The sequence below is a fragment of the Oncorhynchus clarkii genome, chromosome 22 (genome assembly GCF_045791955.1).
Source record: "Oncorhynchus clarkii lewisi isolate Uvic-CL-2024 chromosome 22, UVic_Ocla_1.0, whole genome shotgun sequence".
Taxonomy (NCBI): Eukaryota; Metazoa; Chordata; class Actinopteri; order Salmoniformes; family Salmonidae; genus Oncorhynchus; species Oncorhynchus clarkii.
The window spans coordinates 11,289,049-11,305,848 of record NC_092168.1 but is presented as its reverse complement, the minus strand read 5'-3'; the positions used below and the strand labels follow the sequence as shown (position 1 = coordinate 11,305,848).

At 41.5% G+C, this 16,800-nt stretch overlaps 1 protein-coding gene across 2 annotated transcripts in view; it reads right to left on the bottom strand.

The window, feature by feature from the left end:
• LOC139380382 (signal transducer and activator of transcription 4) overlaps positions 1 to 5,617 on the bottom strand; it is a 28,066-nt gene extending 22,449 nt beyond the window's left edge. The window contains exons 1-5 of one of the 2 annotated variants that reach the window (XM_071123014.1): positions 5,530 to 5,617; positions 4,896 to 5,024; positions 2,900 to 3,035; positions 393 to 491; positions 6 to 177 (exon numbers count right to left, since the gene is read on the bottom strand). In XM_071123014.1, the coding sequence (XP_070979115.1) occupies positions 6 to 177; positions 393 to 491; positions 2,900 to 3,035; positions 4,896 to 5,024; positions 5,530 to 5,588 (595 nt within the window). In that variant the 5' untranslated portion in view covers positions 5,589 to 5,617. The remainder of the gene's footprint in view (positions 1 to 5; positions 178 to 392; positions 492 to 2,899; positions 3,036 to 4,895; positions 5,025 to 5,529) is intronic. The other variant, XM_071123015.1, reaches the window with a different exon arrangement.
• Positions 5,618 to 16,800: the final 11,183 nt, after the last annotated feature.

Sequence of the window (16,800 nt, the reverse complement as noted above, 5' to 3'; positions counted from 1 at the left end):
CTGACCTCGAGACTGGAGAGTTTTATAGCGGAAGTCAAAGTCGTCTTGCATGTCTTCTAGGTATTTCACTGCCTGGTCCATCATCTGCACACTACTCCTGATCACAGCCACCCTGTTGTCCATGTTCTTCTGTCTCTCGAAGGCCACCGAATTCTGCATTGACTTCTCCAATGGGCCCTATCAAGATGATGATGAGGTGAAGTAAACCACACACACATATGCAGACACCCCCCCCCCCACACACACACAGATACCGTCCTATTGCAATTAGTCTTTACTCTTCCTTTTACTGCCTCTGTCTTTCCAGGTGTTTCGAGGAAGAAGATATAAAAAGGATATGTGGGAAACACAAGGGACTTTCCTGGTGACGTCAAAGAGTCAAAGAGACTCACCTGTTCCTGAATGCTGGCTGTGGAGATGATACGACGCTCCTCTCTGAGGCAAGTGGAAATGACCCCGGCCATCAGCAGAGGGTTGGCTTTGCATTTAGTCTGAAAAAGATCATGGACATATGAACCCACAGACACATGTATACATGTACAGGAAGGCATGGAGATGTCAAACACCTAGAGACCTTGTCAAGCCATTCGAATCTCTCTGTGAAATTGTTCATGTGTTAGGTTGACAGTTGCAGGATCTGAGTTCGAGTCCTGGTAGTCCCCCCCCCCCCCCCCCCCCGAAATCGCCACAATATTATACTGCTGTCTACACCTTTTGACATACGCAGTCCCCTGCCTGCATGGGATCGAATCCTGGCACCAGCGCACTTCTTAACATTATGCCCACAATCTATCTCCCTCTTCATTTCATGGGTATCTCTGTCAATTAAAGCAGAAAATACTTACAAAATATAGTTAAAAAAACAACAACATTTCAACTGACTTGTCTGTATGAGTGTCTGTCTCCTGAATTGTGTGAGTTTCTAAGTGCTCTTTGAAAGCTTGCTCTCTCAACTGAGATTCTTCCTCGGAAATACAAAAGAGTGTGAGTAAAACAGGGAGGTTTAGGTTTGCTCTACTTTCTCCTTATAATGTATAGTGTAAAATTGGCTAATAAGGAAGTATTGAAAGGTGTTTTTCAGACACGGTACCTTCTCTCCACCGACACACCACACATAAAGTATGCCATAATGTGTGTGAAGAAACAAGATAAATCATTCCATAGGAAAGAATGCGACTGAACCAGGTACAGACTCAATATGAAAACAAAACCAAAAGTAATGTACTATGACCGTCTAAACAAGGAGACATTTAGTGTAAAAAGGCCTACAGACATGGGACATGCTAATTAGGCCAGAAAAATGAAGAAAACAGAATGAAACGGGGTGGTACTACCTGAACCCCAATAAGAAGTACTTGTTTGCTACGATGATCCCTAAGGAATACAACCATGGATGGCCCATAATTTGTCCTTTTAGTTTGCGTTTTGTCTGTCTCTGGGATATGAACCCAGTTCTGTGAAAAACATGTCTCAAACACCATGTGCATCTTGACATCTTTGTCTGTTTTTGACAAAATTCCACAGATTCTGTCTAGGCCTCTGTGACACAAGGGAAAGTTCTGATGTGAACATGTGAAACCTGATTTGTCTTTCAGTCATTGTCTGTGACTACTGATTTGAGTGTGCAACGAAAGACAGAAAGGGGATTCAATCTTGAAAACCTACGCAATACCCTTTACCATCATCACAATGACGACGACATCACAAACAAACAGTGTCCGTTCAGCAGCCTTCATTCGGCCCACTTTATTCAGATCCTCCCTCAGACTGAGAAATCCCCTTAGAGCCAACCACTCAGCCTTTCCTAGCTTCAGATGAGACATAAGAACTGCAATATTTATTTCCAGTACTAAAAGTCCTAATGTATATGCATAGTGGGTTGACCGTTTTCTTCACTCAGTGACATATTTATTTTATACAAGGTTAGGGTCAGATCCCTCACAACAAAATGCAATTCAGGTATGAACCAGTGGACTTTAGGAGTTCAAAAGAATGGATCCTAAATAATGCTTGTGTACCTTCAAGGTAGACTCAGCACAAATGATTGCATGGAAAGAGACACTTTCCATCTGTCATCTGTGCGTAATAGACAGCACAGCTAAACAATAACAAAATGCACCTCTCCAAGCGCGACACCAAACCAAACCTCTTGTGTCCTCTTGTGCTTGAGCTACTACTTCCTCTGAGAAACATCACACCATCTGTACACACAAACAAACAGTCAAATACACACACAGACAAAATGGAAGTTCTGGAAACCACAAGGTTCTGATGAGGTATGTGTCTTTCCTACATCAGTTGTGTTATACAGAAATATGTCCTCACCGGCCTCAGCCATCAGCCTCAAACAGCTATTTCCTGTTCCCGTCACAGTGTTTTAAGGTACAATTCTCAGAGATTCTAAGAAATATACTGCCAGTCAATGTCCTGAGACCTCAGAGAGCATAATATAATTTGGATTCCCCTGAATAGGGTAAGAGGTGCAATTGTCTGGAACAAAAATGACATACAACACACATACAACATCACAAGTGAAAGGAAGCTCAGTTTGAGGAATGCCACTAAACCATAAGCCAATCCCTAAAGGTGACAAAAACCCACAAATGAACAGTTCTCGTCTTTCACTTCCTTTTCCACACTGAACACATACACACACACACACATACATACTGTCATAACATACTACACAGTGCAACTCCCTATTTACGGGAAGTTGTTGGTTGGTTGTACTAAATCCCCTCAATGCTTAAATGCATCAATGACAAGGAGAGACTGTTTAATGTTATCAATGTTGGATCTGCAGGGTATATGGTTGCCTGGCAAATGGATTTAGCGCAGAGTTCAGTCTGGTTGTAACCAGGTTAGGTGTATGATATTGTAAGGGAGGTTATTGTGGCACCTGTAACTGCTGGTAGATGAACTTCAAGTTGTGTCTTTGTAGGAAGTTCTGTTCCTGAGAACACTGCCTGTCCAGCTGAGACAGGAGATTGCTGAGGAGAACTGTCGCCATGGACTCATGGTTTGCGGCAGTATCCCTGTGAAGAAAACACAAACATGTTGTCTTAGCTTTGTATCTAATTTAACAGTTTTCAGTGCTCAATAATAAAAAGTTATTAATAAGAGCATGTAGAACATACTGTACACATCATGTTATAATCGACAAGGGAAAAGGGGGAAATCACTCATTCTCCTTTTTCAGCATGTCATATCATCAAATTATTTATTTAGCTGTTTTGTACAAGCGCAATAGGGTGGTTCCACGCAATGAGTCCCGTTTGGGTAGTGTAACTTGGTGGGGGAAAAAAACATTTTATTTCACCTAATTTGTACATTCTGTAATGAGTACATGAGTACATCTACATGTTTTTTGTTATTTTATCCCATCAAAAAAAAAAAAAAAGACTACTAAGTGCCTGTAAGTGCCAAATAAAGTAATAGGGTTGACCGTAACAGGGTTGACGATTTCATCTTAAATCAACCATACGGGGTGGCAGCGTAGCCTAGTGGTTAGTGCGTTGGACTAGTGACCGAAAGGTTGCAAGATCAAATCCCTGAGCTGGCAAGGTACAAATCTGTTGTTCTTCCCCTGAACAACACAGTTAACCCACTAGGCCATCATTGAAAATAAGAATTTGTTCTGAACTGACTTGCTTAGTTAAACTAAAAAAAATACATCCTCTTGTGACAGAGGAAATGGAAGCTTGTTGTGTGTAACAGGGATGGGAAATGAATTACTGCAGTAAATAGGGTCACACATACTGTTTCTTGGTAGTATTAGGCAAATCTACTTTGAAACAAAAGTATACACCTCACACACTTGGCAATTGGCTTTAAAAAAAGAAGACTACTATGTCATAGAGTTAAAACGTATTTGAGTTTGCATCCCAATATTACACTTTTTCGGCACTAAAAATAATAAATGTTTATTAATTATGAAATTATGAAAAATATTGATAACATTCTACCCATGACGCCACTAGAGAATGCTTTGGTCATTTGACTGTAAGCTTTAAAAAAAGAAGAAGCTATCTACAGTATGTAATGTTAAGCTCTACACACTCAGTTTTCCACCACAAAACACCAGCAAATGCCCAAAGAGAGTAGAACCAGCTCACCTCCCTTAACACTATGATTTGAAAAAAATATTTTAAAAGGAATAGTTTTACCATATTAAAACTCTTTTTGTTTTTTACCTTCAAATTAATCCCTAATCACATGTAATAAATAATAATCTTCCGTCAAAGCAACAAAATAAATAGGACTTTACAATGATGGTGAAAACATTTAGTGGTTAACTGGGTTAAAATCTTCAGAGAAGTCACAGAGAGTACATGCGTAATACTTTTTTTTCATATTAAAAATCAGATTCATTGAATTGTCCATGTGGTCTATATTAAAGGGTACTTCATTTAATATAACAGGCTTTTAAAATCCAATATTGATTCACAATTTCTTCTAAAAATATCAAAGTGACTCATTTCATGGAACGACCCAATACATGAAAAGGCTACAAGTCAGTCACAGCTGGATTACCATGATGTGTTAATGCAGTAAAACACTTCCAACACTCATTAAAGTGTCATGGCTGGTCTCATAAAGGTGTTATGGATGCCTTATTGCCCCTTCAAGTAAAGTGTTATCAATTATGGTATCCACATGCTGTGTTTTAGTTCCTGAACATGCTTACTGGAAACCGAACTTGATATCTATTATATATATTACTGTACAGTAACACAGGCACCAACACACATACAGACATACACACAGACATGCATACAGACAGACAGACACTCTCTCTCTCTCTCTCTCTCTCTCTCTCTCTCACACACACACACACACACAAACAAATGCATGCACGCACGCTCACACACGCTCACACATACACACACACTCACCAGTCCTGGCTCTCAATATAGTTGGAGAGCACCTGCCGTATGTCCATAGGGAAGTTGTCATCATAAAGGTAGCCCACCTGCTCCTGGTATTTGATCTGGAGCTGTTGAATTTGTTTCCATTGACTCATGCTGAGGAACAATTCCGACAGCCCAGAGAAAATTAAAACAGCCAAATCAATTACACTTCTGTGAAAATGATTGAAGGATCGGTGCTTGTAGAGTTTTTGTCCAGGTACAGTAACATAATAGTTTCGGATAAAGTAGACTATTCAAAAAGAGCATACTCTAGGGCCTAGGCCTACCTATTCTAAAAATGTGACGCATGTTGCGTTTCAAATGCGTATCATACTGCATATATATATTATTATTTTGTATTATTAAACTGTTTATGTCTGTCGTTATCCAATAACACAATATATTCGGAGTAATTAATAATATAGATCGATCAATTACTGACGCTTGTCGACTGGTAACTGTCTGTCAAGTAAGCCTACCACACGAGATGTCTTGTAAATCCCATTTTACAGCAGCATAAACTTTGCGTACCTTAATTTCTGTAGCGGAGCTAGATCAAATCGTTCTGGTTAATGACTATCAAAAAGTTTATAAAACGTCATCCTTTGTGAAAGCCTACCTGTGTCTTTGGACTGGTGCGCTATCACAGAAATATCCACGTTCGGCGACACAAGTCATGTGAATGCTTGTCAATTGCTCCTCTCTCTCTCTCTCTCTCATTTCCTCTTTCAGCCTATTATATGTTTCAAACCTTATCGTTTTATGTTGTTCGTCATGTCACAGGGCTGTTCTATAGGTTTTGTCACTTCCCTCCCTCGATACGCCCCCTGTGGCTCATTCATAATGTACTGTATAAATGTATCATTTGATGTTTAGAGTGAGGGACATCTAATTTCTCAACAACATTTGAACTGTACAAAATAAACAGACTGGTTAAAAAATATATAATTCATAACCAATAGTAGGCCTCCCTACTTACTGTTTGCAATGCATATATGTAACAGGAAATGCAAATGGTATTTAATAAGCGCATAATTTTGTTGAACTATGCAACACATGGATTGATGAATTCAGGTATTTCAGTTTGATTACATTTTTTTTTAGCCTTGGTGCAATTTTCACAAGTATGTGCTACATTTTCACACAAAACAGATACTCAAAAAGGCAGTTGTTTCAAAACTCTAAGCACATTTTCAATTGACTAAGTACAACACACAAAATCATACTGTCACCTTTTCACCAAACTTAGTGTTTCATCTAGAAATACATGTTTCACATTGCGATACATGTTCATATGAAGGAATTGCCTTTCACAACGCAATGCTCAAATTCCTTTTGATATGATTGTCTTCTCATTTGTTAAAATACATTTGACTATTACTTAACCCGACTGCTCTTAATTGTTAATCACTTAACCGTTTGGTAAACCTATAGATTTTACATGTAAACTTTTGTCTACTGCAGATTTTGAGAACTACATAATGAAATGTATGTATGTGTCACGACTTCCGCCGTGGTCGGTCCCTCTCCTTGTACGGGCGGCGTTCGGCGGTTGACGTCACCGATCATCTAGCCATCGCTGATCCATCTTTCATTCTCCAATGGTTTTGTCTTTATTTTCTACACACCTGGTTTTCATTATCCAATTACATGTTCATGTAATTGCTCCATTGCTCGTGTTTCTTGGCCCAAGCAAGTCTCTTCTTATTGTTGTCCTTTAGTAGTGGTTTCTTTGCAGCAATTCAACCAATTCGACTACTGATTCACGCAGCCTCCTCTGAACAGTTGATGTTGAGATGTGTCTGTTACTTGAACTCTGTGAAGCATTTATTTGATCTGCATTTTCTGGGGCTGGTAACACTAATGAACTTATCCTCTGCAGCAGAAGTAACACTGGGTCTTCCTTGCCTATGGCAGTCCTCATGACAGCCAGTTTCATCATAGCGCTTGATGGTTTTTGCAACTGCACTTGAAGAAACTTTCAAAGTTCTTGAAATTGTCCATATTGACTGACCTTCATGTCTTAAAGTAATGATGGACTGTCATTTCTCTTTGCTTATTTGAGCTGTTCTTGCCACAATAGGGACTTTGTCTTTTACCAAATAGGGCTATCTTCTGTAAACCAACCCTACGTTGTCACAACACAACTGATTGGTTCAAATGCATTAAGAAGGAAAGAATTTCCACAAATTAACTTTTGACAAGTGGAATGAAATGCATTCCAGGCGACTACCTCATGAAGCTGGTTGAGAGAATGCCAAGAGTGTGCAAAGCTGTCATCAAGTAAAAGGGTGGCTACTTCAGAGAATCTCAAATATATTTCTCTTTTTTTAACACTTTTTTGGTTACTTCATGATTCCATATGTGTTATTTCATGGTTTTGTTGTCTTCACTATTATTCTACAATGTAGAAAATAGTAAAAATAAATGAAAAACCCTTGAATGAGTAGGTGTGTGTGTAACAGTATAACTTTATACCGTCCCCTCGCCCATACCCGGGCGCGAACCAGGGACCCTCTGCACACATCAACAACAGTCACCCACGAAGCATCGTTCCCCATCGCTCCACAAAAGCCACGGCCCTTGCAGAGCAAGGGGAACAACTACTTCAAGGTCTCAGAGCAAGTGACGTCACTGATTGAAACGCTATTTAGCGCGCACCGCTAACTAAGCTAGCCGTTTCACATCCGTTACATGTGTCACAAGTGTAGAGAAGAGTAGGCAGGAGACAGTCGCAGGTTTAGAACTACTGAATTTATTAAAGCGCCATACATAAAAGCGGGACGAAACCCAAAATGCAAAATAATAAAGTACTCAGGAAATAGTAGGAGAGTTTCCTCTCAGGAAAACAAGCAGCATCTACAATGACCGACAAAGACAAATGACAGAGGGAATATATATACAGTGATAGAGTAGGGACTGGAACCAGGTGTGTGTAATGATGACCAGACAAGTCTGGGGTTGATGAGTGAAGGGCGTTTGCCGGCTACAGGTTCGGCAGCAGCTAGAAGGCAGGCGACGCTGAACGCCTGAGCTGGACAGGAGGGGGAGCCAAAGCAAAGGCTGATGTGACAGTGTGTCCAAACTGTTGACTGGCACTGTACATACCCGAATGTACAGCGATGATGATGACTATTATGATTTTAGTTTACAGTAAATAAAACATTTATCTGATATTGACATGATCAGAGACGTACTGTATGTAACAAATCAAATCAGTTGTGTACACAGATTAGCAGATATTACAGCAGGTGCAGCTAAATGTTTCTGTTTCTAGCTCCTACAGTGCAGTAATACAATATCATACAATACCAATATGCAAATGATTCAGGAAGTCCAAAACAATAAATAAATGAATCCCCAACACCCTTCAAACTCAACCACATCTTTTTTTCCATTGTCCCCCTCTAATCAGGGACTGAGTTAGACCTGGGACACCAGGTATGTGCAATACATTACCAGGTAGAATAGAAAACCAGCAGGCCCAATACCTCGCAGTTGAATACATACCCCTTCCCTATACAGTAAGCATGTATGCAAAAAATTAAGTTGTTGGGGTCTCGTTGATGGGGGGGGGGGGGGTGGTCTGCTTTACTAAAATTGTATTGGTCAATACAGCGAACACATTTTATGTACATGACCCCAGTGGGAGTCGAACCTACAACTCTGGTATTGCTAGTGCCATGCTCTTATGATCTGATCCATGTACAGGACCACTACAATACATAAAGTGTATTACAATACTTTCAAATACAATAAATAATTACAATACAGTTGGGACATGTAAGATTGCTATCCCCATGAGCGTACCACCCTGCTTTCTGATTTCAATCCAGTCTTACTGTATGTCAGGCTTGGATTCGCCATGCCAAAAGGTTTTTCACCAGGTACATGAAAAATGGATATTTACTGCAATCTATGGCCAAATGCTCAAGACTTGCTTGATGCAAACTAGTGCCTGCTAAACATTGTCTCTTCAATGTCTTTCATTTGACTACACTGTGAAAGATGACCTTTGATTACACATGGGATTTTTAGAGGGTAATGCAATTGTATTGCCTAATGTGAAAATAATGTAATGTACTGTAATTTACAGTACTGTAGCATACTACATTCAAAGGGCAAATTTCAAACATGTATCTTAAATGTTTTGCTATTGGATTAACTGGTTGTTAAAATAACTACATTGAAAATATTTAAATATGTTTGAACATGTTTTGGTGATTAAACCAATGTGTCATATTTCAGAGTAAACTTATATTTTGGATCAATGGTTGTGATGAAAGATGTCTAAAAACAAAATAAATACACAATGAAAGGTTTTGAATACCAGTACCAAAGCAATAAAATACACTTTAGTAAAGCAGTGTAAAACTTACTGTGAAGTCAAATCATAATAGTCATTATCATCATCTTAGTACATTTGAGTTTACAGTGCATTTGGAAAGCATTCAGACCCCTTCCTTTTTACACATTTTGTTACGTTACAGCCTTATTCTAAAATGGATAAAATATTTTTGTTCCCCTCATCAGTCTACACACAATACCCCATAAGGACAACGTGAAAACAGGTTTTGAGAATTTTTTGCAAATCTATTAAAAATGTAAAACAGACCCTTTGCTGTAAGACTCAAAATTGAGCTCAGGTGTATTCTGTTTCCATGGAGTATCCTTGAGATGTTCCTACAACTTGATTGGAGTCCACCTGTGGTAAATTCAATTGATTGGACATGATTTGGAAAGGCACACATCTGTCTATATAAATCAAATTAAAGTTTATTTGTCACGTGCGCGGAATACAACAGTGAAATGCTTACTGACAGGCTCTAACCAATAGTGCAAAAAAAGGTATTAGGTGAACAATAGGTAAGTAAATAAATAAATACAACAGGAAAAAGACAGTGAAAAACAGTAGCGAGGCTATAGACAGTAGAGAGGCTATTTACAGTAGCGAGGCTATATACAGTAGTGAGGCTATATACAGTAGCGAGGCTACATAGAGACACCGGTGAGTCAGACTGATTGAGGTAGTGTGTACATGTAGATATGGTTAAAGTGACAATGCCTATAAGATGAACAGAGAGTAGCAGTATCGTAAAGAGGGGTTGGTGGGTGGCGCGACACAATGCAAATAGCCTGGTTAGCCAATGTGTGGGAGCACTGGTTGGTGGGGCCAACTGAGGTAGTATGTACATGAATGTATAGTTAAAGTGACTGTGCATGTATGATAAACAAAGAGTAGCAGAAGCGTAGAAGAGGGGTTGGGGGTGGTTGATTACCTGTTCATGAGTCTTATAACTTGGGGGTAAAAAACTGTTGATAAGCCTTTTTGTCCTAGACTTGGCACTTCGGTACTGCTTGCCATGCAGTAGTAGAGAGAACAGTCTATGGCTGGGGTCTTTGACAATTTTTATGGCCTTCCTCTGACACCGCCTGGTATAGAGGTCCTGGATGGCAGGCAGCTTAGCCCCAGTGATGTACTGGGCCGTACGCACTACCCTCTGTAGTGCCTTGTTGTCGGAGGCTGAGCAATTGCCGTACCAGGCCGTGATGCAACCGGTCACAATGTTCTTGATGTTGCAGCTGTAGAACCTTTTGAGGATTTCAGGACCCATGCCAAATCTTTTTAGTTACCTGAGGGGGAATAGGTTTGTTGTGCCATCTTCACAACTGTCTTGGTGTGTTTGGACCATTCTAGTCTGTTGGTGATGTGGACACCAAGGAACTTGAAGCTCTCAACCTGCTCCACTACAGCCCCGTCAATGAGAATGGGGGCTTACTCAGTCCTCCGTTTTCTGTAGTCCACAATCATCTCCTTAGTCTTGGTTACGTTGAGGGATCAGTTGTTATTCTGGCACCATCCAGCCAGGCCTCTGATCTCCTCCCTATAGGCTGTCTCGCCGTTGTCGGTGATCAGGCCTACCACTGCAAACATAATGATGGTGTTGGAGTCGTGCCTGGCCATGCAGTCGTGGGTGAACAGGGAGCACAGGAGGGGACTGAGCACGCACCCCTGGGGGGCTCCAGTGTGGCGGATCAGCGTGGCAGATGTGTTGCTACCTACCCTCACCACCTGGGGGCGGCCTATCAGGAAGTACAGGATCCAGTTGCAGAGGGAGGCGTTTAGTCCCAGGATCCTTAGCTTAGTGATGAGCTTTGAGGGTACTATGGTGTTGAACGCTGAGCTGTAGTCAATGAATAGCATTCTCACATAAGTGTTAATTTTGTCCATGTAGGAAAGAGCAGTGTGGAGTGCAATAGAGATTACATCATCCGTGGATCTGTTTGGGCGGTATGCAAATTGGAGTGGGTCTAGGGTTTCTGGGATAATGGTGTTGATGTGAGCATTTAGCAGCCTTTCAAAGCACTTAATGGCTACAGACAAGAGGTCCCACAGTTGACAGTGCATGTCAGAGCAAAAACTAAGCCATGATGTTGAAGGAATTGTCCGTAGAGGTGCCGAGACAGGATTGTGTTGAGGCACAGATCTGGGGAAGGGTACCAAAAAATGTCTGCAACATCTAAGGTCCCCAAGAACACAGTGACCTCCATCATTCTTCAATGGAAGAAGTTTAGACCCATCGAGTCTCTTTCTAGAACTGGCCTCCCGGCCAAATTGAGCAATCTGAGGAGAAGGGCACTATTCAGGGAGGTGACCAAGAACCTAATAATCACTCTGTCAGAGCTCCAGACTTTCTCTGTGGAGAATGGAGAACCTTCCAGAAGGCCAACCATCTCTGCAACACTCCACCAATCAGGCTTTTATGGTATAGTGGCCAGACGGAATCCACTCCTCAGTAAAAGGCACATGACCGCCCACTTGGCGTTTGGCACAAGGCACCTAAAGGACTCTCAGACCATGAGAAACAAGATTATCTGGTCTGATGAACCCAAGATTGAACTCTATGGCCTGAATGCCAAGTGTCACGTCTGGAGGAAACCTGGCACCATCCCTACAGTGAAGCATGGTGGTGGCAGCAGCATGCTGTGGGGATGTTTTTCAGAGGCAGGGACTGGGTGACTAGTCAGGATCGAGGGAAAGATGAACGGAGTACAGAGATCCTTGATGAAAACCTGCTCCAGATTGCTAAGGCCCTCCGACTGGGGTGAGGGTGGTTGAGAGGATCTGTAAAGAACAATGGGAGAATCTCACAAAATATAGGTGTGCCTAGCTTGTAGCATCATACTCAAGAAGACTCAAGGTTGTAATCGCTGCCAAAGGTGCTTCAACAAAGTACTGAGTAAAGGGTCTGAATACTTATCTAAGTGTGATATTTAAGAATATTTTTATATGAATTAGCAAAAAACTGTTTTTGCTTTGTCATTATCGGGTATTGTGTGTAGATTGAGGAAAATAAGCAATTTTAATGTAACAAAATTGTAACAAAATGTAACAAAATTCAATGGGTTTGAATACTTTCAAAACGCACTTAATATTATACTTTTTGTTTCTACTTTACAGACATAGATTTTCATTATGTAGTTCACAAAACTAGTAGACAAACCAGTTTACATGTAAAATCTATCGGTTTACCAAACGTTTAAGTGATTATCAATTAAGAGCAGTCGGATTAAGTAATAGTAAATTGTATTTTAACAAATGAGAAGAGAATCATATTAAAAGTATTGTGAGCATTGTATTGTGAAAGCAATTACTTGATATGAACATGTATTGCATGAGTATGTTGTACTTAGTCAATTTAAAATGTGCTTAGAGTTGAAACAACTGCCTTTTTAGTCTGTTTTGTACTGAGAGTTGTGAGAATGTACCACATAACTGTCAAAATTATACCAGTGCGTTAAAACAACCGTAAAAGGTTTTGAATGCCTGTTCCACATTTTGTGTTAGACTGAATTTAAAATCGATTAAATTGAGATTTGTTGGTCACTGGTCACAATACCCCATAATGTCAAAGTGGAATAATTTTTGTCGAAATTCTTACAAATTCATTTGAAATAAAAAGCTGAAATGTCTTGAGCCAAGTTTTCAACCCCTTTGTTATGGTAAGTCTAAATATTTTCAGGAGTAAAAATGTGCTTAACTAGTCACAATTGTCATGTATACTCCTTCTCTGGCGTTCTAGGTCACCAGGCTGCTCATTAATACGCACACCTGTCACCATCGCCTCATCAGACTAACCTGGAGTTCATCACCTTCTTGATTACCTTCCCTCTATCTGTCACTCTCTTTAGTTCCTTCCCCATGCGTTTCTGTTCCGTTGTTTCATGTCTGTACTTTGCTCGTGTTTCTTGTTTTGACCGTGTTTGTTTATTTATGAAATTATTCACTCCCTTTACTTGCTTCCTAACTCTCAGCGTACACGTTACATATAACGCCTCACCTAAGGGGAGCATCAGGGAGGGTTTTCTGTGTTGGTAGGTAAGGTCGGGTCCGGATGCCACTGCAGGAGCAACCAAGGATGCCTCAGCCAGCACTTCAGTTTCACAAGAATTGGTTGGCCGGTCAAGCATCTGTTGCTGAGTCTACCGAGGATACCTCAGCTAGTTCGTCATACAGAGTTACACATAAACAAATGTACAGTCAACACAATAGAAAAGTCTATGGCCAGTGTGTGCAAATGTAGAAGAATAGGGAGGCAAGGCAATAAAAAGGCCATAGAGGTGAAATAATGACAATTTAGCATTAACACTGGAGTGATAGATGTGCAGATGATGATGTGCAAGTAAAGATACTGGGGTGCAAGAAGAAAGAAAAACAACATGGGGATGAGGTAGTTTGGTGTGCTATTTACAGATTGGCTGTGTACAGGTACAGGGATCGGTAAGCTGCTCTGACAGCTGATGCTTAAAGTTAGAGAGGGAGATATAAGTCTCCAGCTTTAGTGATTTTTGCAATTCGTTCCAGTCATTGGCAGCAAAGAACTGGAAGGAAAGGCAGCCAAAGGAAGTGTTGGCTTTGGGGATGACCAGTGAAATACACCTGCTGGAGCGTGTGCTATGGGTGGTGTTACGTTCCCCAGTTTATGTGTTGTAGTTTGTGTATTTGCATGTGTTTTATTTCAGGAAATGGCTTCCTGAAATCCCTCAAGCAGCTGATTGGTCGACTCCAGGGCTAATTGGAGAGCTGACCCCGCCCCCTCGTCAAGACACAGCTGTCTCCAATTACCTGTTCCTTCTGAAGCTATATAAAAGCCAGTGTTCTGTTCAGGAGAGAGAGATTTTGGAGGTAGGGATTGCTGAGAGATTTTGCTAGAGAGATTTTGCTGAGGTCATTGCAGAGCGATTGTTTGTGATAGAGTTTTTGCTAGAGGTTGATTTCGCTGGGAGTTCATTGCTGAGAGTGGGTATGTTCTGTGAGTTTGTTGCTCAGGTAGAGCTTATTTGATGTCCTTTGTTTCTTAGTTTGTTTGTGAAATTGTTTAATATTCTATTTCATTTGTTCCCAGGGGAGAAGGGGAAGGCACCTTGGGAGTGCTTAGGCAAGAGGCCCGCGGGCATACATATACCCGTAGTATATTCATTGTCTAGGCACACTAGGTAAGACCTGGGCGGACCACTCCCTGTATTTTGGTTAGGGCACCAGGTGGTACTAAATTAGGTAAGTAGTGGGTAGGCAGGTAAGATAGGAGAGGGGGGGGCTTTGAGATTTACTTTCTTTGCTTTGGTTCCGTCCAGCCCCTTTTCCCCATATTACCGTGTAAAGGAATAAAGTCCTTGTAAACGGTACCACATTCTGTCTGTTGTCATCCTTACTCGCACCTACACCTTTTTCACTTCACGGAGAGTTTAGTTGTAGCAGGGTGTTGCGTTCCCTCTTCATAGAGGCGTGCGTAACAGTGGGTGCTGCTATGGAGACCAGTGAGCTGATATAAGGTGGGGTTTTACGTAGCAAAGACTTATAGAATGACCTGGAGCCAATGGGTTTGGCGACGAATACGTAGCGAGGGCCAGCCAACGAGAGCATATAGGTTGCAGTGGTGGGTAGTATATGGGATTTTCGTGACAAAACGGATGGCACTGTGATAGACTACATCCAGTTTGTTGAGTAGAGTGTTGGATGCTATTTTATAAATGACATCGCCGAAGTCGAGGATCGGTAGGATAGTGAGTTTTACGAGAGTATGTTTGGCAGCATGAGTGACGGAGGCTTTGTTGTGAAATAGGAAGCTGATTCAAGATTTCATTTTGGATTGGAGATACTTAATTTGAGTCTGGAAGGACTTACAGACTTGCCAGACACCTAGGTATTTGTAGTTGTCCACATATTCTAAGTCATAACCGTCCAGAGTAGTGATGTTAATCAAGCATGTATTTAGTTTGACTAGATTTAAGAGCAGTTGGAGGCCACGGAAGGAGTGTTGTATGGCATTGAAGATGTACACAGAATGGTGTCGTATGCATAGAGGTAGATCAGAGAAGCGCCAGCAGCAAGAGTCATCATTGATATATACAGAGAAAAGAGTCGGCCCGAGAATTGAACCCAGTGGCACCCCATAGAGACTGCCAGAGGTCCGGACAACAGGCCCTCTGATTTGTACCACTGAAGTCTATTTGAGTAGTTGGTGAACCTGGCGAGGCAGTCATTTGAGAGACCAAGGCTATTGAGTCTGCCGATAAGAATGCGGTGATTGACAGAGTCGAAAGCCTTGGCCAGGTCGATGAAGATGGCTGCACAGTAGTGTCTTTTGTCGATGGCAGTTATGATATCATTTAGGACCTTAAACGTGGCTGAGGTGCACCCATGATCAGCTCGGAAACCAGATTGCATAGTGGAGAAGGTACAGTGGGATTCGAAATGGTCAGTGATCTGTTTGTTAACTTGGCTTTTGAAGATTTTAGAAAGGCAGGGCAGGATGGATATAGGTCTATGACAGTTTGGGTCTAGAGTGTCACCCCCCTGAAGAGGAGGATGACTGCGGCCGCTTTCCAATCTTTGGGGATCTCAGACGATACGAAATAATCTATTGTGGATTTATTGGTGGTGACAGTTTCCTAGCCTCAGTGCAGTGGGCAGTTGGGAGGAGGAGCTCTTATTCTCCATGGACTTTACAGTGTCTCAACTTTTTGGAATTAGTGCTACAGGATGCAAATTTCTGTTTGAAAAAGCTAGCCTTAGCTTTCCTAACTGACTGTATATTGGCTCCTGACTTCCCTGAAAAGTTGCATATTGCGGGGGCTATTCGATGCTAATGCAGAACTCTACAGGCAGGATGTTTTTGTGCTGGTCAAGAGCAGTTAAGTCTGGAGTGAACCAAGGGCTATATCTGTTCTTAGTTCTACATTTTTTTGAATGGGGCATGCTTATTTAAGATGGTGAGGAAATTACTTTTAAAGAGCAATCAGGCATCCTCTACCGACAGGATGAGGTCAATATCCTTCCAGGATACCCGGGCCAGGTTGATTAGAAAGGCCTGCTCGCAGAAGTGTTTTAGAGAGGGTTTGACAGTGATGATGGGTGGTTGTTTGACCGCAGACCCATTACGGACGCAGGCAATGATGCAATGATTGCTGAGATCCTGGTTGAAGACAGCAGAGGTGTATTTAGAGGGCAGGTTGGTCAGGATGATATCTAAGAGGATGCCCATGGTTATGGATTTAGGGATTACCTGGTAGATTCCTTGATAATTTGTGTGAGATTGAGGGCACCTAGCTTAGATTGTAGGACAGCTGGGGTGTTAAGCATATCCCAGTTTAGGTCACCTAACAGAACAAACTGTGAAGATAGATGGGGGGGCAATCAATTCACATATGGTGTCCAGTGCACAGCTGGGGGCTGAGGAGGGTTTATAACAAGTGGTAACAGTGAGAGACTTGAGGATCTGAGGTCCCATGCCAAATCCTGAGGGGGAATAGGCTTTGTCGTGCCCTCTTCATGACTGTCTTGGTGTGTTTGGACCATGATAGGTTGTTGGTGATGTGGACACCAAGG